This window comes from Anas platyrhynchos, chromosome 1, assembly GCF_047663525.1.
Source record: "Anas platyrhynchos isolate ZD024472 breed Pekin duck chromosome 1, IASCAAS_PekinDuck_T2T, whole genome shotgun sequence".
Taxonomy (NCBI): domain Eukaryota; kingdom Metazoa; phylum Chordata; class Aves; order Anseriformes; family Anatidae; genus Anas; species Anas platyrhynchos.
The window spans coordinates 59809174-59831514 of record NC_092587.1 but is presented as its reverse complement, the minus strand read 5'-3'; the positions used below and the strand labels follow the sequence as shown (position 1 = coordinate 59831514).

The 22341-nt window shown below is 41.9% G+C and overlaps 1 protein-coding gene across 3 annotated transcripts in view; it reads left to right on the top strand.

Annotated features, from left to right (window-relative positions):
• The first annotated feature begins 248 nt into the window (after positions 1-248).
• TRIM24 (tripartite motif containing 24) overlaps positions 249-22341 on the top strand; it is a 73307-nt gene continuing 51214 nt past the window's right edge. Inside the window, exon 1 of one of the 3 annotated variants that reach the window (XM_072038792.1) lies at positions 249-270. In XM_072038792.1, coding sequence (XP_071894893.1) covers positions 264-270 — 7 coding nt within the window. In that variant the 5' untranslated portion in view covers positions 249-263. Of the gene's footprint in view, positions 271-14101; positions 14657-22341 lie in introns of those variants that run through there. The other 2 variants (XM_038165999.2, XM_038165992.2) reach the window with 2 other exon arrangements.

Here is a 22341-nt window from a genome sequence, read left to right as displayed (position 1 = left end):
CTTCTCCCCATTTAGCTAAATACATGCAACCCTAGAGGAAGGACTTGCAACCCAACATACAGCAACATCCTTGGCAGAGAGCCCAAAATCTCTCAGTATTCTTAGGTTCCAAAATACCAGCTCTATTGGTACTCAAAATATAGCTTCTCACCTTCTTCATTTTCCTCACCCTGCATTTCTAGGCTACATCAGGGTTGTGATACCCACAGGACTTCAGCCTGAGCAGGAAATGACTGAAATACTGCTTTTATGAAGACTGATGTATGAGAGGTAATTGTTGGTTGCTTGTAAGTCTGAATCACTCAATTGTTAGTGGCTTGCAATATCACTAACGAAGTTTCTTTTTTCCTCTACCTTGTTGAAGTGAAAGAGGCTCTTTTCTTTTATTTGAAACGCTGCTTTTCTTTGGCTTCCTATATTTCCTCTGAAAGTCCTTAGGCATTTTTCTTAATATAACCCTGTGCCTTGGCTACAGCACATCACAGATAATCGTATAAGAACAGTGTGGTATATCTGATATGACTACTGCATGACTCTGATCTGACATGATCTCGCTGTAATGCTGTTGGGACATGATTGCTATATTGCAGTGAGCATAGAGGTGGCACAGTGTTAGAGGGAAAGCATAAAGGCTACAATAGAAATGTAGGAAAATTGGAAAGAATGCAGTGAAATGTGGCAAAAAGTGAGTAAAGGAATGGAAGAAAAAATTAACATTAAATACACTCAGGAAAAAAATACTGAAGGGTAAACACTGCTAATGTCTGCAGATACGGGAAATGCAGATACTGTGACAATGCAAATACCTTTTTTTTTATATATATATAGAAGAATGTACTTAGGGAAAATGAGGTAGGAAAACAAAAGAAAAACATTAACAAATGCACTCAGAATTATGATAGTCTTTGGACTGTGGCATCATATTCTACGGCAAGAATGGGACTTCTAACTTGAGATACTGAGCATTCACACCTGGGCAGACCTGTAGAAAATTACTGAAGGGAAAAATTTTGTGCTGGCCTGTTGGATAACCATCAATTATTTAAAGCAACTTCTATATCTTGACTTCTACAATTCAGTGGACAAGTATAGTTTTATGTAGTTTTATTGCAGCTATCTCCTTTTAGCAGATTTTTTTTTTTTAAGTTAATATACATATATTTTTAAAACACTCCTGTCTTGGTTGTTTAATTTTCTCAAGGGAGAAAGAGTTGTCATGCTTCCAGCTCAATACAGATTCTATTCAGGTCCATTTTCACATCAATCCTTCTTACTTTGGCACACTCCTGTGATTAGTCAAGTAGAAGCTAAGAAATAAAATAATATATTGTATTGGGCTTACACGGCAAGGGTTTGATAGCAGGGAGCTACAGGGGTGGCCTCTGTGAGCTGAGCCCAGCAGTTGCCCTGTGTCAGATCAGAGCCAGCTCCCACTGGCTCCAAAAAGGACCCACTGCTGGCAGAGCCAAGCTATGAGCAACGCTGGTTGCACCTCTGCGAGAGCAGATTTAAGAAAGGGAAAATCTGCTGTGCAACAGCAGCTGAGAGAGAGGAGTGAGAAAATGTAGAGAGAAGCAGCCCTGCAGCCCCCAGGTCAGTGCAGCAGGAGGGCAGGAGGTGCTCCAGGCAGGCAGCAGCAGTTCCCCTGCGGCCTGTGCAGAGGCCCCCGGTGGAGCAGGCTGTCCCCCTGCAGCCCATGGGTCCCACATGGAGCGGATCTCCATGCTGCAGCCCCCCCCATGGTGGAGGAGCCCCCAGTGAAGCAGGTGGACGTGGCCTGGAGGAGGCTGCAGCCCATGGAGAGCCCCCGCAGGCATAGGACCTGCTCCGGTCCTGCTCATGTGCTGGAGCTGCAGCCCGTGGAGAGGAGCCCTCTTTTCCATTGTATTCTCTCGCCCCTCTTCCTTTGAGGAGGGGGAGTGCGAGAGGGGTTGTGATGATGTTCAGCTTCCCAGCAGAACGAAACCACCATGTGTATTTTGGGAAGGTGGACTTTTCAGTCACTCTATGAAACCATGGTTAGGGACATGAGGACAGACTGTCAGGAAGTACAACTTGGTCTAGTTCTATCTACTTCAGTGGAGTTATGCCGAAGTGTTTTTGCTGATAATCTGAATTTTAGGTATTCTTTCTTATGATCTTTTAATAAAGTATAATCTCTGTAAAAATGTATAACGTGGAATAATTTTCTCTTGGTCCTTATCTGAAATGAAAATCATGTCATTTGCTGTAAGTTTTGTCCCAAGATGGAGTAAAATGCACCCAGTCATTACTTGAGAGCAAAACTAAATTTGCAATATTCTTTCTTATTTTAATCTTTTACTGGATGGCAATAATGGCAAATTAGAAAGTACTTCTGAGTTCCAACTTCATTTTAACATTTAGGATATCTGCTGGCTGAACATTATTTATATGACTTCCAATTACAACAGTATGTGAGACATCTCAGTCTTTGAGGTCCCTCACAACATACCCATGGGACAGGAAAATGCTATTTTTGTTTAAATGCAAACGGAACTGTAGACTCACTAATTCGCCCTGGCAAGCATGTGATATTTATTAAAAACAAAAAACAAAAGTCAATCTGGTTGTCTTTGATCCCAGAGTATGTCTTTAATAGATGAACTAACACCCCCAAAATCAAAACCAAAAAACATTAAAATTAAAGATACTGTAGATTAAGATATTCCTTTGCAGTACAGCTTGTTTGAAAGGAAGTAAAGGAAATAAATTAGGCATTTAGATAGTTACATACTGCCCATGGTTCTGTAGAGTTGCATATATCTGCAAAGAAAACAAATCTGGAGTGCTGCATTGCACAACTTCATAACACTGCAGTTAGATTTCTCCTTGTATTTACAGACTGGTTTATTTTAAAATCTATTCAAGCATTGGAAAGTCATAAATATGCAGCTCCACAGATCTGGAGGTCAGATTTCTGTGACTGTAATAGATAGCTTCCGCTTATGAAGCTCTCCAATTTATGGTCAAACTCTGCTTGCTTTACTTGCATGTTTGATTTACAATGGAAATACGCATGTGAGTGAATAAGCAGGTTTTGTCACAATATTATATGGTTCTACAGTGCTGACAATGCTCCAACTGAAAAAAAAAAAATTAAAAATAAAAATTAAAAAATACATACACTAAGGCACTAATCTAAAAGAGGCAGAATATGTAGAATATTATGGTTTGGTAGGTACATTTCTAAGAGGTGTAACAGCACTTGCACAGTTTCATAGGAAAGATAATTGAATCAAGATATAAGGCTGTTTTTCTCTCCTTGCTAATATTTCTGAGGGTTCATACCTATGGAGTTGAAGCCTTGTTTTGACTCCTCTAGTAATATTATGAATTTTAAATAAAACAAGTCAACAGATACAAAAGCTGGCATCAGTCTTAACCTCTTCAATTTTGCCGGCACATCAGCATGCGACATTTTGGATTATGCAAACCTCCAGTCTTATTGTTCGCTACAACTGTGAGAAGGGGCAGAAACTAAAATGTTTAGCATGTAAACATTGCCCTCAGATCTTCACAGAATGGCCTGACTCAAAGTCATGTAACACCTTGTCTTCCTTGTCTTCTAAACCTAGTCTTCCACTGATCCATGTGAATCACAGGCTTCTTCTGATCCTGTGACTGATACTACTTTAATCAGGTGGTGCTGAAGGAGTTGGGGCACTGCCACTCTATTGGGGTATTTAATAAGAGAGAGACTGGATAGAACCAGCAGCTACAGATGTGCATTTCAGCTCATAATAATTAGAGGTGTATTTCCCTCACCATATGAATTTGCTTTGTTTTGTAAAATACCGTTTCTGATTGTAAGTATAAGTAAGATTCACCCCTTTATGTTAAAGCCAGAGCAGACTATGTCTGGGAAGCCAAAACACAGGCATCAAGGTTTCATCAGCGATCCATAACTAATAAGTCATTGTCTTATAAAGATTTTCTTTCCAGCTACCAAGAAAAGGAAGATAACCAGATAATCCCCCCAGCCCTCCCAAGATATCTTAGTTGCCATTTAACAGTGCTATGTTCTTGCAGTCCATGGTTGAGCAGCTGAAGTGGCACTGCTTAACTGCTGGCACTGTTGCCAAAAGAGATGTATGTCAAACCATATGCCCAGGAAGGAATTTACCTATAGCTGGAAGTCATATGTGGAAAGGCAAAGGCAAAATTAACTATGCCTATCTCCCACCCTTCTCCCCCACATATTAACTATACATGAAGACTTTGAGAAGGAAATGCTCTTCGATTTTTCTGTGTTTGCCTTGGTCCACATATGTCTTGTGCTAATTGAGAGTAAAATGTGTGAGTTTTAGATATTTTTTATTTAAAGTTCCTATATATGCAATCCATGTCCTTTAATTTCATTATAATATCATAAGAATTAATACCACAGGTCTTTCAATACAACGGAATGAAAAAACATGTAGAGAGGCTTGGGATTCGTGTTGGAGCTTACACAAGTCAGAGTGTAGGTGTCTCCCATGGCAAAGTCAGCTTTCAGAGCCATGAGGCCAGGTGAGTGCCTTGACCATGTGCAACACTCTTGACTTCAGTCTAGATACAAATGGCTGGAGGGCTTGGAAGGAATTATTACAGGTTAGACAGTCTTGTGCCTCTCTAGTGTGGCTTTTAGCCAGGTTTGTGACATGCTTATCCTATATTTCATTGTCTTGCCATCTATTCAGGGCTGTTCAAAGAAGCTGCATAATAAAACCGATGAGCTTGTTTGACTCCAGCTGGTCCTGATGCATCTTGTCCATTGCAGATCCAGCTGAGTAGATTGGATGAGACTTAGGACACAGTGAAAGGGAAACACTAAAATAGTTTGGAGGCTTTTTAAGAGGTAAATATCATTTAGTAGCTAATTGCTACTGCAAATAAAATTTTCAGTAAAAAAAAAACAAGATAATGTTTGTTACAAGATAATGTTTGTAATATCTTTCTGGTAGGAAATCTGTAGCATGCTGCTTTGGCTTAAATTAACTGATTCTGAATTTTCTAATGAGCTTTGCTTCATTGAGTATCAACTCTGTAAAAGTAGCAACATGTATAATCAAAACAACCCTTCTTGCTTTCCCTGTATATGCATTCAGAGCCCTATCTCCAAATAACCTTAGAGAAAGTTCTCATTGCCTTTTTCTTCTCGTTAGTTCAGCATAGCCAACAGTAAGGCCCTTGTTTACATAAAGCAAATGTGCAATGATGCAGCAAAATCAATTTAGTCACACTGATGCAAATCCCTCATACAGATGTGATGCCTGTGTGCAAAGTAGGGCGTTTCTAAACACACATAGTATTTAAAGCAAAGTGAAAGACAGAGATTTTATTCTTCTCAACTGATTCCTTAACGTGATTCTTATAGGTGCTCCTGAAAGCCTAAGCTAAAATTAAAAAATAAAATAAAATAAAATAATAAAGAATAGTCTTTCTGGTAAAAAATATTGGTATAATTTGACCAAGGTTCAATTAGCAGTATCATTGGTGACGAAGACATATCTTGACCTTTAGGTTGCAAGTTGCAGTAGCTTAACAGAGAGATTAATACTTAAAACCAAAACAAAACACCTTTTACATTTAAACTGGGCATATTTGACCTTAAAATCATTGAGAAAATAAATATGTGATTGCATAACTCCATTTTATAGTTACTTTTCAGAACAGAAGTGAAAAATTGATGTATTTTTGGTCCTGTGCTTGTCTTAGTAATTTAATGTGATCTGTTCTCAACAAGAAGGAAAACAAACCTCTGACACTCGATAAGCATAAGAACAGAACAAAATGTACCTTACTGTGGGTATTCAGCCAAAGATCTATGGACAAAAAAATGCACAGCCTATGAAGGTGTTACTGAAAACCAGGTGGGGTCAGCAAGAGAGATGACGGTTGGAATACTAGCAATGAGAGAATGACCATTTTCCTTTACAGTCTGCAAGGGTGTGGGGAATCTTATTTATTTATTTATTTATTTTAATAGAAGTGCTTCAGGAAATTGTGAAGTTGCTGAAATTCAACAAAATTTCAAAAGTTCTGGTAATTTGGTAAATGTTTTGTTAAATGTCTTTTAGCCTTTTTGGAACAACAGAAAAATTCAAATACTTTATGTTGCAGTATAACATTTATTTAACATAATAATAAATTAAAGAATAAAATTCAACAGAGTATTTTTATTGAAAGCACAGTTTTTAACTCATTCCAGACTACGTCCTAAAATCCTTTCTTTACAAAGTATTTGAAAAATGGGGAAACTTTTTCCTAATTTGAATGGAAGAACACTCTAAAATCTGGGAATCCTTCGCTAAACAAAATATTTGTTCCCCTCACAGTTAAGATAGTACCAGAGGTGCTGCTTTCAGTGCTCACATTAGAGAAGTGATAAAAATATGGCATATGTGCCTTCTTTTCCATGTGCATTCACCTACTACTGTCATTATTGATGTTGAAAGTGATTACTAAAACATTTTTCCCTCATCCCCATCCCAAGAAAGAAAGAAATTTCTGAAGTCCCTTTTTAGGAGTGAAACAAAGACAGACTCTCATCCTGGTGGATTAGTCTCCCAGTGGAGTCAGGTGACTTGAGAAATACTTTGAGTTCCAAAAAATTTGGACCTACAGAAACATACATTCACAGGAGTTCACAATACTTCATTCTTTCTAGCAACAGCACTAAGGTTAACAAGAACCCTAGCTGGAATCCTCATCGGAGAAAGAGATGGGGGCAAGGGAAGTGCTTAGACAGGTAGGAAGCTAAACACTCAATTATCATTGCATTTAGAATCCACAGGCATTACGGCTATACCCCCTACTTTATAATTCCTGAGATTACTGAGATTTAACAAACAGAAGCTGTGGCCCCCGCTGGATAATTCCCGAGTTCCTTGAAATGAGTCTAATACCCAACAGGGTTACTCGTGCTGCTGCAGACAGCTATTTCTGGCCTTTTATATGTCAGAAAAGAAACTGGATGTGACAGATTTGGAGCTGCCCTGTGATAATTTAGGAATAAGGTCTGTTGGCCTGGTTATTTGGACGAATATCTTAGTTTAACTCATTAAGGGTGGACTTGCAACTCCATTCCTAAATTCTCTTTTGGGCAGTCTGTATTGACGATGCTGGGGTGCTCCACTTCCATTGAGACTGCACAGCCAGGGAGCATGAGGGCTTTAACGGGAACAGAGAGAGTTTTGAACCACAGCATGAGGCACCTCTGCACAGGCAGTCCTAGCATCGTGCTCATGCCTAGGAGAGATGTAGGCCTCCAAAGGTCCACTGGGGATTAGAGATGGGATCTGTTTGATACAGTAATTGGCTAGCACATTGTTAGGAGACATTAACTGGGTTTGTCTTCATGGTTAGCCATGTTAATGCCAGGTGATCATGAAATTGTCTATGGAAGTGAAGGTTAACCATAAAAAAATACATTTCTGAAGAAAAAGGAGTTTTGCATAACATTGTCATTTTCAGCATTTTTGTCTACTACTGGGTGTTTGGAGTTGTCATGTTGGCTCTCACTTCAGGCAAGTCCTTTTTCTGTGAAAGGGGACCGTAATACCTCATCAGATGACCCTAAGGTCATCTTGCAAAAGTACTGTGACATCTCTGAGCACAAAACTAAAGGGGAATTGTGTAGTGGTGTTGCTTTTCCACATTTTATCCTGGAGGCGTGTTGGGTGGAGCACTGGGAAGATCATGGGGTGGCTGGCCTACTCCAGGGTGTTGAACCCAGCCTCATGGAACAGCTTGCCCAGAGAAGATGTGGATGTCCCCACCAATGGAAGTGTTTAAGGCCAGGCTGGATGGGGCTTTGGGCAGCCTGGTGTGGTGGGAGGTGTTCGTGCCCACGTCATGGGGGTTGGAATTAGATGATCTTCAAGGCTCCTTCCAACTGTGAGAAATACCTCAATATTTTTTTTAGACGGGGTCTTCTGTGAAGCTATTTTGTTCACAATTGCAATGGCAGGTGTCCTGCAAGCAGGAGCTCCCAGCAAAAGTCCATCATAATCTTATATTCCCTATAACCCATGCTTGATGCCTCACATTTCCTCACTGGCTGAGCACTACAGGTTCACAAACTACTCGATGATTATTACTATACCATACATGTACAATTTTATTTTCCCAACCATTATTTTCTCATCTTCTGTTTTTTCCTTCTTCCCTCATGACTAGAAGGCCCATGATTTTTTGTTTTTACTGATTTTGCACTGCTTGTCCTGTTTTTCTTGGCTATTCTCCTTATTTTGGGACAGTGGGACCTTCCCCTTATCTGCTTAACATACTCCCTACTGTTATGTCACTGTTATGCCTGCACAATCACTTCTGAATATGCAAGCTTAGTGGAATTTTCCACTGCAAAAACACATTCTACTGCAAAAACACAACTTTGTTTCTCACACAACCCAAGCCATTCTGTGATCTGTGGGGAGCTTCCAGCGCAGATGAAGCCTTGTGAAGTGATTCTCTTCTTGATTGTAAAAGAAGAGTGTCAGTGTTTATTTGCTAGTTGCAGAAGAAATATTTGACACAGGTAAACGGTACATATAATAGGACACAAAAGAGGTTTCCAAGAAATCATCCCATAATTCAGAAGTAAAGATTTTGTGTGCATGCATATGTTGGGTGAGTGTAGTATAGAAAACACGAAGCTGAAAATTTTAAGAAAAAAAAAATCTCAGCCAGGTTTCTGAATGTTCTCTCAATCTTTCCTGTCTGAGTAGATGAGTAGGTCGTTCACTGCAGCTTTATGGATTCTTGATTGTGGAGTTCAAGAAGGCAGCCTGTAGTCCTAAACCATATTGTAGATTAGTTTCTAATTCAGCCATCGTCGCTAGTGAGGCACTATGTTCATTCACTGCTTATTCTAGCTGTGATGGTATGTAAAGTTCTCCTGGTTCACTGTTGCTGGGAAGGCTAATGCATTACATCTCCCTAACTGAATTTCTAATGCATTCATCTCGCCCCCGGTGAACATCCTTTATATTTTATGGTTTTCGTTGAACAGCAAAAACAACCATATATTAAGACATCCATTTGTCAAGAGAAGCTGGAATAGAAAATGCTTATTCTGGGGCAGACTTTCCCATTGACTGCTTTGTATTGCTGCTGGTGGATTCTGGCCAAAAAGCTGCTACATCTACCTCTTGGATGACCACAGTAGCAGAAGCATTTTTTAATGATACAGATTGAGTGCTGAGTCTTCTCTGCCACTTCCTTCCCTGTTGCCACATAAAGGATAAAACTGAGCTGTCCAGATCACATTGCCAGCCACACGGCTTTATTTTGGTCCATGAGAAAACTTTGGAAAGAGACTATTTATTGTCACATGGCAGTCTCGGGAGGAGGAAATGTGCATGCCAATGCTTAGGGGTAATCCAGGAGGGGTTGTGTTTTGTAAGACCTAGTGACTACTAGAAAATCTAGAAATACAAGGAGAAGACAAACAGTGAACCAGAGACAAAAGGAAGAAATCAGAGTCAACAATTATATTCTGAGTGTATGAAGCTCCTAATTATGAGCCCTCTGTTGAGAAGTTCTGCTGGATAGTCAGCGGCCATTGCATTGTGGTTGAAGCTTCTTGAAGAGCATGTTGTAGGTCGCTAGACTGAAAATGGCAAAGGCCTAAGCTGTGGTGACAGTCTACATCTACAGAGAAGGCAAAATGCTGAGGGAATACTATTGCTTCTAGAATTTGCTTTAACTGGGTTGTCCAGAAGAACGACAGGATATAATAAAACTCACGTATTGTGAACACGAGTAACAAGTAGCATAGCAAACTCTTAAAGTCTTCTGTGAGTGTGGAAGATGAAGGAAGAGATGAAGTAATCTGTTACTGGTTGTTTCCTGCAGCTAGTCAACGTGACTTCCAGATTTTCTAAGCTGACTCTGCATCAATTTATCATGATCCTCATTTTGCCTCTACTGGTTTATCTCATCCTACTGAAACACTGAGGAGGCCAACAAGTCAATATTTCTGACAGAAACTAGATCAAACTGGCCGCTGCTTTTAAACTGAAGACATTTTTCAGACTTTTTCCAAGCAGCCCCAAGCAGCTCCTAGAGCTAGAGTCCCTCTGTCACAGATTATTGAAATTTGAAATCCTGTATTGAATAAAAATTTTATTAGTTGTCTTTGGGGGGCAACTGGGACATAGATGTGAGGGCTGCCATCTGTGTCATCCCATTGATGAACTTAAGTTTTGCTGATGAATGGCCCAAGTTGCCATCCAGGATTTACTTGTTTTTTTTTTGGTTTCAAGATTTGCAGTCCCTCCCTAAGTGGTCTAAAAGAATTATTTGTGGGGCCTTTGGAAGCAGAAGGTTGTTTGGTTTGCTCTGGATTCCCTACTACTTCTTGTTTTTGAATGGCCTGGCCTACGGTAAGTATAGCTCCAGTTGCTCAGCCCCATACACCTACCTGAGGTACGCCTAATGCTAAGTTTTTTTCTCACAGGGAAAACCTCTCTGCTGGGAACCCATTATTTTATTAGGGGGCTCTCAAGAAGAGGGTTGATGTTGAGAATTCTGGGGAGTCTGTTTTACTTGTCTGACCTGTCTGCTGTCTACTCCAGTTTGGGATCACCCAGCTGACACTGTGTTGTCCCATCCCATTTCTCAACTGCAATTAACAATGCCATGCATCAGTTCTGCCCAGGTAAGGATGGGTTGAAAGCAAGGCTGGCCATCCTGTGCATTATGCTCTACATTTTGCTTTATTTTGCCCCTTTTTGCAATGAGTTACGGTTTTAGGGCAGTGGAGACTCCCCTTATCAGTGGATTCATGGCTTAAAGGTGAAGGTCTGCAGGGGCTGAGATAGGGTAATTACCATGTGTACCCCTGTAGTTCATAGCCTGGATGCAGTCTGTCTTTGCAATGGCAGTAGAGAGTTTGCCCAATGATCATATTGATCATTAGGACTCCCCTTTTCCAAGGTCTGTGTCCCCTGTCCAACACGCTGTCCAGTGTGTGATGAAGTATGATTCAGTGTTAGGGTCCAGTCCCTTGTTTAAAAACACTCCTGGTCCCCAGAAACCATCCACCTCAATTTGGTCTAACATATGACAATCTCCTCTGGTTAAGGAGATGTACCACAAATATTCAGTCTTGGTTTCACCAGGCTTCTGCCCATATTTTTCCTGCAAACTAGCCCATTGAAGGGGATCCCATGAAATGGTCTTTGTCATATTTCTTAGGTCACTTCCTTAGGCTCCAGCAGATGACTCAGTTTTAATAAGAGGGGATACTGTAAATTCGTTTGGTGGCAAGAGTTAGATGAATCAGAGGTTGCTGTAGAATCTGGATCATGCAACTCATCCTCAACACTCAGATCATGATTGGGGTCTTCTCAAATATCTCCATCCCAATCTTCTGGAAACACTATTAGCTTATGGATTTTTGCAGGATCTGGGGCCTGAGGGTTGGGGCACCCAAGTTATTATTTCTAGCTTGTCCTCTATGCTTTGTTTTTTCCTTTTTCTCCCGCAATAATTTCTGTAATTGTTCTATTTGCAGTGATAACAGCATTTCACGCCTTTTTCTTTGTTCAACCTCATCTCCTAACATATTCATTTCATTTACTTTACACTCCTTATGCGGACTTGCTGCTTCCAAACACGTTCCAAACATTTTGCATATGATTCCATTTTCTTTACCATTTTTCAGTTTCTTTCTTGTGAGGTTTAACCATTCCTCTACTTTACTCCAGTTATTTCAGATTTTGGCGAGGGGTTAACTCCGTGTCTCCATAAGCAGTCAGTGATTGAACATGCCATCCTGCTAACTATGCCAATATTTGTCACAGGTGAATGATTAAAACAAGTTCTCATCATGAGGTTAACCAAAAAGATTTATTAATCATGTTTAAATAGAATTAGTGACTAAACAGAAATGGTCATCAGACACTCTATTATGGTTAACTGGCAGTTGAACCTTCTACTACTTACTCTGCGCCAAATAATTAAGCTAGTTTGATGTGTACAAAATGTTGCTCAAGCTTGACGTATATATACATGTTGCATGCATAAAGAAATGTTGCTTAAACATACAATAAGAGATCTTTCGACTTTGAGGTTGAGTAACCTTGAGAGGCATCCCTGTTCACAGGGAAATCGCTACCATGCAGCCCACTGTCATGCAGAAGAGCTCAGTGGACTCTAGTGACTACAGATATTTACACTCTAAAACTGTTGACTTGTAGTCAAACTTCTTCCTTTTACAGTCATACATTATGTGCTATTTTTCTCTTTCTTGTTAGTAATTTCTCAATTATATCAGTTCTGGGTAGGAATTCATGTTTTGGGCAGTCAGTTTAGTTCCTGACATGGCATGACTCTGCACTGTTTTGCAAATTTTGCATACCACATCAGCTTCAGATAGGCCTGCTTATCAGCACTGCCTGAACCAAAGAACCATCAGTGTGAGACAGAGGGGATGTACCCACCACATGCTGATGGCCAGAAGCTGTGTGTCTGTGGTCCAAAACCAGTGTGGCTATGTTAGAATAAGGGGGTGCAGCATCTTTATTAATTATTTCCACATTTTGTGTGAGTAATGGAGTTACATTTCGAGGCTTTCTTCTTCACTCTGTTGTCTTCCTATAGTGAATGCCTGGTTGTATTGGGATGGCTATTTCTTAATACTTGTAGCTCTTGCCGTGAGTACTCCTAATACGATTTCCTCACTAACAGCAAGGAGAGCAGGATTTTACATTCAAATTCAAATAATCCAAGTTCAAACATTTATTTTAAATCAGGTGCAGTTTGGATGCCATGCGAATACAGATTTTACAGCGCAGTTTGAGTGCACTTTGTAAACATCCCAAGCAAACAAACTTTGCAGGAAACAAAATTGTGTAATTTTAGTAATGTCTGGGACACTGGCTTTTCATGGAGATTATGATTTCCAGGAAAGCGTCTGTCCAAATCCTTTGCAGGATGGTTGTTGTACCTTTAGATAATCTCTATTTTCCTGTCTAGATGCCCGTTGGTGAAACAGCTTACACTAGTGACAGAAACTGCCTGGTTTGATGATCTTCTGGCTCTCTATCATTCCTCAAAAATAGATTACTTGTTGACTTTCTAATCATGTTTGCTATCAAAACTAATCAGATGTACTTCAGTTATCACTTGCTTCCTGGCAGGCCCGTTCCAGTGGCATTTTGATACTTTTCACCTTATAGAACCCATACCATCATCATTAGCTTTAATTCCTGAGCCTGTTTCATCACTAATGTTTACACGCTCTCAGCATGTTAGCTCCTGTCACAAGGAATTAGAAGATCATTGCTCGGTGTCCCATAGCCAAGGTGGGGGCTGGAGAAAGAGGACGGGGTGTAAGCAGAGGGAGAGGCAGCTGGGACAAGAGGCAGAAGGTGTGCTCCAGGAAAGTGACATTTTTCTTGGTGTGTTGGCAGTTCAGAAGGCATGGCTGGTCCCGTGTTGACATTTTTAAGCAGGGAATGGTATTTATCTCTTAAAAGTTCCTCACCCTAACTCCAAGCTGGTTCCTTCCTCCCCCCAACAACCTGTAGTATTGTTTTATTATGGTGAATTATGGATGTGAGACATGCCAAATCATGGCAGCGCTCCTGTAAGCAGTTGTCCTATGAGCTTAATAAATTAGTCTTGTCATGTGTGGCTTTGTTATGCTCGTGTTTACTAGCAGTTGATGGTAGGGTCCAGCTGGGATTGCTAGGAAGAGGTGTTCTCGGATCACCACTGGCCTGGGATGAAACGTAGGCAGTGTTGTATGTAGGGAAGTGTACTTAAAGCATTTGACGCAGTAAAGCGTTGAGCCCAAACCACCACCGCACTTTTTTACTTTTGCCGATCGCCAACCAACTTCACCCAGCCCACACACCTGCGCGGGGCGGCGCGGACACCCCACGCCACACCGCACACAGAAACCTCCACAGGCGGCGAGGGGCAAAACCCCCCTCACACCCCTCCAGGGGGCGGCCATTAACGTGAGGGCTGAGGGCTGAGGGCGGGGCGGCGGCGGCAGCGGGCGGGCCCCCGCCAACGGCCGCCATGGGCGGTGCCTCGGGGCGGGCGCTCCCCGCACGTCGCCATTCGGGGGCGGGACCGGCGGGGCGGGGCGGGGCGGGGCAGGGCGTGCCGGCCGTTGGCCGTGCGGCGCGGCGGGGCAGGCACAACCCCGCGGGCAGCGGCGGGGGCAGCGGGGCCGCCCCGCCTCCCTCCCTCCTGCGTTCTCCCCTCCCTCCCCTCGCAGCTCCGGGCAGGACAATGGAGGAGGCGGCGGCGGCTGTGGCAGCGGCGGCAGCAGCGGCAACAGCAGCAGCGGCAGGGGGGGCCCTGCCCTGCCCGGTTGATCGTGGCGGTGGGGCGGCGGCGCTGAGCGGGGAGAACGAGGCCGAGAGCCGGCAGGGCCCGGCGGAGCGCGGCGGGGAGGCGGCGCCGCTCAACCTGTTGGACACTTGCGGCGTGTGCGGGCAGCCCATCCAGAGCCGCCGGCCCAAGCTGCTGCCCTGCCTGCACTCCGTCTGCATGCGCTGCCTGCCGCCGCCCGACCGCTACCTCATGCTGCCCCCCGCCGGCCCCCCCGTGCCCACCGCCGCCCCCCACAAGGAGCCGCAGCCGCCGGCGCCCCCCTCCCCGCCCGGCTCCTCGCCCCTGCACTGCACGCCCGGTAAGCCGCGTGTCGCGACAGGCAGGCAGGGAGGGAACGGGGGGGGGGGGCGTGTGCTGTCGCGATGTGGGGCTGGACGGCAGGTGGCGGGGCGGAGGGCTTCCCTGCGCTTTTTAAATTCGCCTTTTTAATTCGCTTTTCAAATTTCCCACCTCCCTGCTGCCCTCCTTCCTTCCCTCCTTCCTCCCCACGGTCCCGGCAGGGTCCCTCTCCCCCTTTGCCGCTGGTTCACATGGATGGAGGGGGGGCCGCGGGAAGGATTGGGTGTCAAAGCTCCCCGATCGGCTCTGCCCAGCACAAAGTTTCGGACAGCCCGCCTGCTGCCGCCGGGGGGGGTGTGGAAACGCAGCCTGGTGATGGGCGAGGGACGGCTCCAGCCTGGGAGCAACTTGCTAAGGCTTCTGTCCCCAGCCCTGGTGGGCTGCTTTATCGGGTTAAAGGAGGCTTCGTCTTAGGAGAAGGTGCCAGCAGGCATCCTCTAGTGGAAACGGGTGGAGGTCCTGGAGAGTCTCAACCGAAAATGAAATGAAAACTGAGCTTGTTTACGGGATGTGATGGATAGCGCTGCTTGTGCTTTTCTGGGATACGCGGGAGGGGGGGGGTGGCTCAGGCAACAAATTCTGCGTGAAGAAGGCAGCAGTAACTCCAGATTAGCCACTGCTGAGCCACTGTTCCTTAAGCACACTTAGTTCTTAATGTTTTTACTGAGAAACCTTGCTGGCAGATCTGACCAAAAAGATTACAACTCAAATACGTGAAGCGTTTGCAGCAGTTCATAGGAAAAACACTCTTGAGAGAGACGAATATTCAGGACAGTTGTAGACAACAGCTTGCTTCAGATTTCCTGAGAAAGTCAGACCCACGTAGTTTATTTGCAAGATACGCCGAGCGTCTTCATCTGCATGGATATCTGCGTTAGCGTGTTCATTCAGACTTTAATTTTAATGTATAGTCTATGTGGGAGTCAAACTGTCTAGTCAGAAGTCCCAGAACTGGGAAAAGCTGAGAGACTCAAAGCCACTATTTTTAAGCTTGGTGGATCTGGGAGATGTTATTGCTCATACATCTTGGAGTAGAACTGTGAAATCCTGCACGGGAGGAACATAAAAAGCACAAACTTCGGTGTATGGCAGGATGTTTCAAGATGTGACTTGGAAATGAGAAAGGGGGCAGAGATGCAGCTAGCTCAGGAGTTGTGACATAGGTGAGGGAGTATGTAATTGTCTTATGGGTTTTGAGGTCATGAACAGCACAGCTCAATTCCCAGATGGTATGTTTAAATGTAGCACAAATAGGGGTTCATAGTTAAGCATGAAGTGAGATGTACCAAAAGAATGAAAAGATCAGTGCAGTTCAGACGCCTGCTTACAAGAGGACAAAGGATGGCTAAAACAATGAATCGCGCACCAGTTGTAAGCTGGCAGTTCTCTTCACTCTTTTTGACTCTGAGTTGGTTCTGTATGAATGAATAATACTGTAGATATTCCTCCTCCCTGTTTGACAAGTGTACATACATGCTATTTTTTGGTGACATGATTTTTATCATATTTTCTTTCTAGTTATTTGCATGCTTGCACACTACCGTTCATCGCCCAACAGGAAGAAGAGACCTGTATAAGTCTCCCACTCTTCCTGATGCATTCCTTAAGTCTTCGCTTGTCACTGTTCTGGCTCCATTGAAGTGACAATGACTGTAGACTTGTGAACTTGATGTGCATTGGCTGCTTTGTTTTCCAACTGATATAAAACATCATAAACTTAAGTTAGGATTTTTTTTAAATGGCGTCACTGTATAAAGCTGATTGTAGTGGAAAAAATATTATGGTTGGAGGAGTTCTTAAGGAAGAAGACAGAAGGATGGACAAAACAGTGCAAATCTGTCATCTTCTCTGGTAATATGCTGCACAGTGTTTCTGAGAAATCACCTGAAGTAGTAAACTGAAAACTACCAGCTTAGAAAGCTGGACAATAAATGCCTCACATGATGTAAATTATAAGATACTGTGACTATCCTGAAGAAATAAACAGCAAGGAAGCTATTTGCTAGAAGGAATGTCCTAGGGAAGGCCCACAATAGAATTACAAACTATAAGCAGCTCCTGAAAGATAAACAGAAAGGATGCTTATGCATGTGTGCTGAGCAGGAGCACGAGGCACAAAAAAGCCTGGAGAAAGATTGACAGAAGGGAGTCAGTCTTGAACAAAGGAAGGGATCTGATTTGACAAATGCTTCCGTGAGCCAGCCTTGCAAAGGAGTGCTGTGCTCATGTCCACGTTAGTTGAGAAACAGGTAACTAAAAATGAATTTTGTGTAAAGTCTGGCTATGTGGGGTCTTATTCTTTTTTTTTTTTTTTTGTCTTTGTTAAACTATTTCCAAGCAGAAAAGGTCCTTCACTTGACATACTTGTGTGCATGTTGGAAGTTAACTTGGGAGAACGTTGGTTCTCTTGCTGTAAAAACATAACTAGTAAAGGAGTGCTGTGAAAAATCTCTCAAACTTGAGAATCTAGAGCAAATTATGAATTTTGGTATTACTTACTTGAATGCAAAGTTCAGCGTGGGTAGTAGCAATGACAAGCTTCAAGACACAAGGAGTTTCTTGTGGTATGCATTAATCAGTGTTCCTCTTGTAGGCTGATGGCGAGGCTGTCTACGGTGTGGATAAGCTCCATACTGTCACATGCATTCAGTTTTAAAATGAAATGATTTCTATAGAGAATAATACTTGGGAATCTCTGATCTTTGTACTATTCCTGAAGTATAAGGTGTTGCAGAGTTAGCTGTGTGACTTCAATGGTGTTAGAACCAGAAAGCTCACTGCTCGTTTTCTGGATGTCTAATGGTAATTTTTTTGATGTAGTTGATTTGTTGTTTGTTTGTTTGTTATTTCATGGACAAATGACTGTTTGCTGGGCAGAAACTTTATGAACTGTGGGGAAGGCTGCAAGACTGTCTCTGTAAATGCAATGCTTGCTTGTGAGCAAATGTCTACACATACATTAAATTACCCAAGGTATTTACTGGAAGTACGTTTTCCTTTCGTTTCTCAAATGGTCCTTCTTTACTATTTGATTATGCAAATATTAGCTGGTATGTATGAGATTGTACTTAAGTGGAAATTTTTAATGTGAAAGAGTTAGAGCTTCTGTTCCTTTTTAAGCCTGTTTATTTTGTTTCGAGTTGTAAACATGCTTTTGTTTGCTCTTTGTCATCAGTCTGCACACTGTATAAGTATATTGGGACTTATTGTGTGGAAAAATTCATGAATAGAAATGTGTAGCAAAACTTTATGCAGATATGCTAATTAAATCTTACTAGTGTCAATAGTAAAAATAATAGAGGGAAACATTTCTTCTTTGTTTCGTCTGCAGACAAACTGATCAGCAAAGAGATCTGTATGAAGATACTAAGAGCATGGGATGTTTGGACGCTCCCAGGATATAAATTCTTAGGGAGTGTCCAGACTAACAATTCAAATATGTTTGATACTTGCTCTTAATTAAGGAATAACTACTTCAGAGTTACCGAACAAGGATATCAGTGTTTGTTTGATATTTCAGCCAATTAATGCTCAGAAATATTTGTATGCCAATACAACTCGGAGATCTGCAAGGCAAGGAATGAAGACTGAATCCTTGATATGCCCATCCTGTATGCAGGTGGCATTTGCTGTTTTATTATGTCCCACAGTCAGTCTTTATATAGATATCTTTAAACTCTTTCATATTCTCAGCTGATCTTGATATCTGCTGTCATCTGGACTTTCTGACGCCATCACTTCATTTTATCTTGAAAATACAGCTTTTGGAATAACTTACATACAGAGAAATAAGAATGTTTGACATGTTCTTTCCCTCTTTAGGTCTGATAATTAGGATCCTTAGGAAGGATATAATAGCTTTATTTGAGCCTTCTTGTGGTGAAAATCTGCTTTTCTTTCAGGTCCTGAAAAGACCTTTTTCTTTTCAGTTTAAGAAGACTCAAGATTTTTTTTTTTTTTATCTGCCTGCTACATTAGATTATTTCTATTTCAACATGCGTATTGACACTTGATTAAACTGAATTCCCTCCATCTTTAGTGCTGCAGAGTCCATATTTTATTTATGTATACACACACTCCCACATACATACACATCTATGGCTGCATCTATGCATCCTTTCACAAGTGTTATTTCTGTTAGGGTGCCATCAGGAAATCAGAGAATCATAGAATATCCTCAGTTGGAAGGGATCCACAAGGGTCGTCGAAGTCCAACTCCTGGCACCACACAGGTCTACCCAAAATTTTAGACTATGTGACTAAGTGCACAGTCCAAACCCTTCTTAAACTCCAACAGGCTTGGTGCAGTGACCATGTCCCTGGGCAGCCTGTTCCAGTGCATGACAACCCTCTCAGTGAAGAACCTCTTCCTGACACCCAGTCTGAACCTCCCCTGTTGCAGCTTGATGCCATTCCTGCGGGTCCTGTCACTGGTCACTAAAGAGAAGAGATCTGTGCCTGCCCCTCTGCTCCCCCTCGTGAGGAAGCTGTAGGCCACGATGAGGTCTCCCCTCAGCCTCCTCTTTTCCAGGATGAACAGGCCCAGTGACCTCAGCTGCTCCTCACATCTTCCCCTCTAGGCCCTTCACCATCTTCGTAGCCCTTCTCTGGACACTCTCCAATAGTTTAACATCCTTTTTGTACTGTGGTGCCCAGAACTGCACGCAGTACTTGAGGTGAGGCCACAGCAGCGCGGACTAGAGCAGGACAATCACCTCCCTCGACCTACTAGCGATGCCGTGCTTGATGCACCCCAGGATATGGTTGGCCCTCCTGGCTGCCAGGGCACACTGCTGGCTCATGTTCAGCTTGCTGTTAGTCACAACCCCCAGATCCCTCTCTGCGGGGCTGCTGTCCAGCGTCTCATCGCCCAGTCTGTACATATAGCCACAGTTGCCCCGGCACTTGCTCTTGTTAAACTTCGTGTGGTTAAAATGAATCGTTTAACCCATAACAAACTTAACAAGTTTGGGGAGTGCTTGCATTTGAAAAGAACATACGTATCTTTCTTGTACACACTTATAAGGTATACCTTTCATACTCTTTTTTTTGATTTGTGCTTACATTGAATTGAAAACTCCCAGAGTCCCAGACGCGAAAAGCATTTAATACTGTTACAGGTTAAATATAATATTATTGTTTTGATGGCCTGATTGATGTTTTGATTTGGCTATCAAGTTATAAAATCAAAGTTAAAATACTAATCTACATGATGCTGAAAGAAGTTTTAATCATGTTTGCTCCAATATATGCTCAATATAAGCACACGATACTTGTTTATTACCCTATGCATTTTTACAGAATAGTACTTTCAGAGTGGGTTAGATGCATTTATTTTCTTGATATTTTTCACCAATAGCAAGTGAGAGATTAAAAAGCTGAAGCCATCAGAAACGTCAGATGAGAGTTAAAACGGCTGAAGCAGTGTAGCCAGGTTCATTTGAGTTAGAAGCCTTTTAAAAGTTACTGTAGCAAGTTATCAAAATAGTTGAACTTGTGTTAGAAAGTTTTTGAGCAAAGGTTTAAATCCTCAGAGGGAAGCCTTCCAATTCTGTTCAGTACGAGACTATATTAATGTTTGTGGTAAGCTATTAGTATCTCTAAAAAGGAAAGAAATTTTTGACCATCAGGAACAGCAGAGGAAATATAAACTAATGTACTAGAAATTCTCATGTGTGTATCTAGCTGAAAGTGCACTGGGTTGTTTGAATGCATGTGACAGAGATCCCTCTTTGGAAAATGATGTCTGAAGGGCAGGAGAAAAATAATTTAATGGAGCACAGGTTCATTAAGAGGCAAGTGGAGGAGGGGGTGTGCATTGTTTGTGGTCTACTTCATTCATTAGAGAAACATACTGAGGAGCTAGCAGGCCATCCAAACAGGGGGCTTTTAGGTTGACCTGCTGACTTACGTGAGTGACAGAGTGGTTGTGTTAGCTCGACTTTAAGCAGCTTGTTAAATTTAAGGAAGGAATTTCCATGGAACTTTTGCTTCTGAATGTAGCATTGTTAAAGAAGCTGCACTTCTGTACAGGAAAAGCTTTACGCCAGTGTTGTGCAAGTTTGTATGAAGATGCTGTAAATGGAATTTCCATATAATTTAGTGGAATTTCCCAGTAACAGGAAACGTGTGAAGCGGGTATTTTGCCTGTTATTTCTAATCTAAAAGTGAGGCAGGGGAAAACCAAAAATAATTTAACTTCAACATGACTGAATTTTGCTGTGAATAACTGACTTTATGACAAATATGTTATTTCTTTAATTGAAAATTAAGGCTTTTAAAAGTTTTACCATAACATGAAGTGCTGTATTACAGTAGTCTCTGCTGATTTGCTAACACTAGCAAATTCTTTAGGTAAATACGACCCTGTAGCTTGTGTGTGGGACCTATGCAGGTGATCCAGCTGAACAGTGAATAACACCAAGATTTCCTTCTGGAAAAGGATGATGCAAATGGAAGTCAAAATGTATTATTCTAGTAGCTGCTTAGGCTCTAGTTACCAGCACTGTAAGTGAAGTGGGTTTGACAACACAGCTGGCAGTCCTTCTGAAAACACAGAACGATGTGATGTGGGGATTAATCAAAAGGTTATATCATTTCTGGTTGTATGAAAAGGCAGTTAGGTCCTCTGTGTAGGCTCTGACCATGAATTTTAACTCCTGCAACATGGTGAACCAAGTGAGCATCAGTGGTTTAGAAGGCACTGTTATCACTGGATTTGAATGAATTTGGGAGTATGGAATTGTTACATCCACTCTAGGCTTAGTGAAAGCAAATGACAAAAGTGAATTCTGCCTTTTTTTGGTGATGATTTGTAATGAAAATACTTGTTGTTCCCTTGAGTAGTTTCCTATTGGTGTTTCCCATAGAATGACATCTATACATGAAACGTTTCCTTTAAAAAAATCTTTTAATGTATTTATTACCTCTTATTTAACTTTCATCTGCTGTAACAGCTTACTGATTTTTTTTTTTTGTCTTTAGCTAATTTAAAGGTCATAGAAAGTAGCTGTGGAGTCATTTACTATTTAAACTGTGTGCTTGCAGCTCAATATACTGTGGAGACTTCACTTGAACTGACTATCTACAGGTTTTTTCTAAAGGACAGAGAATGTATGAAAACAAATGTTTAACATCAAAGTGGGAAATGGTTGTGTGAAATAATTAAGAAAACTACACAGTTTTTAACCAGAAACTCTCTTGCAAAGTCACATATAAAATGAAGACTGATTAATAAGTGAGTTCCCCATGGCTACTCTTTTTAAAGTGGTGAGTTCCCCTTTCTGTTTAGTCCCTCAAGTATATCTAGCACAATTTAAAAAATAATAATAAAGAAACAAAAAACCCCAAGGCTATAGCTGAAATACTATTTGAATTAAAATGTTTACCTAATTTGAGAAGTGACCATGTATTTTTTCCCACTGAGCTGACACATCTGTCTCTACTGTACATAGTCAAAAAAGGGACTATTTCTACAAAAATACCGACTTGGAAAAAACCCTGTGTATTTTCTAGGATGCCTGCTTGCATTCAGAAAGCATGTAATGGACTTAAAAGTTTACTTTATGCATCTCACTCATTTCTAGGCATCTGTTACTGAGCCCTGCTACGTGGTTAAGGAGATACAGAGCTGCAGTGTGAATG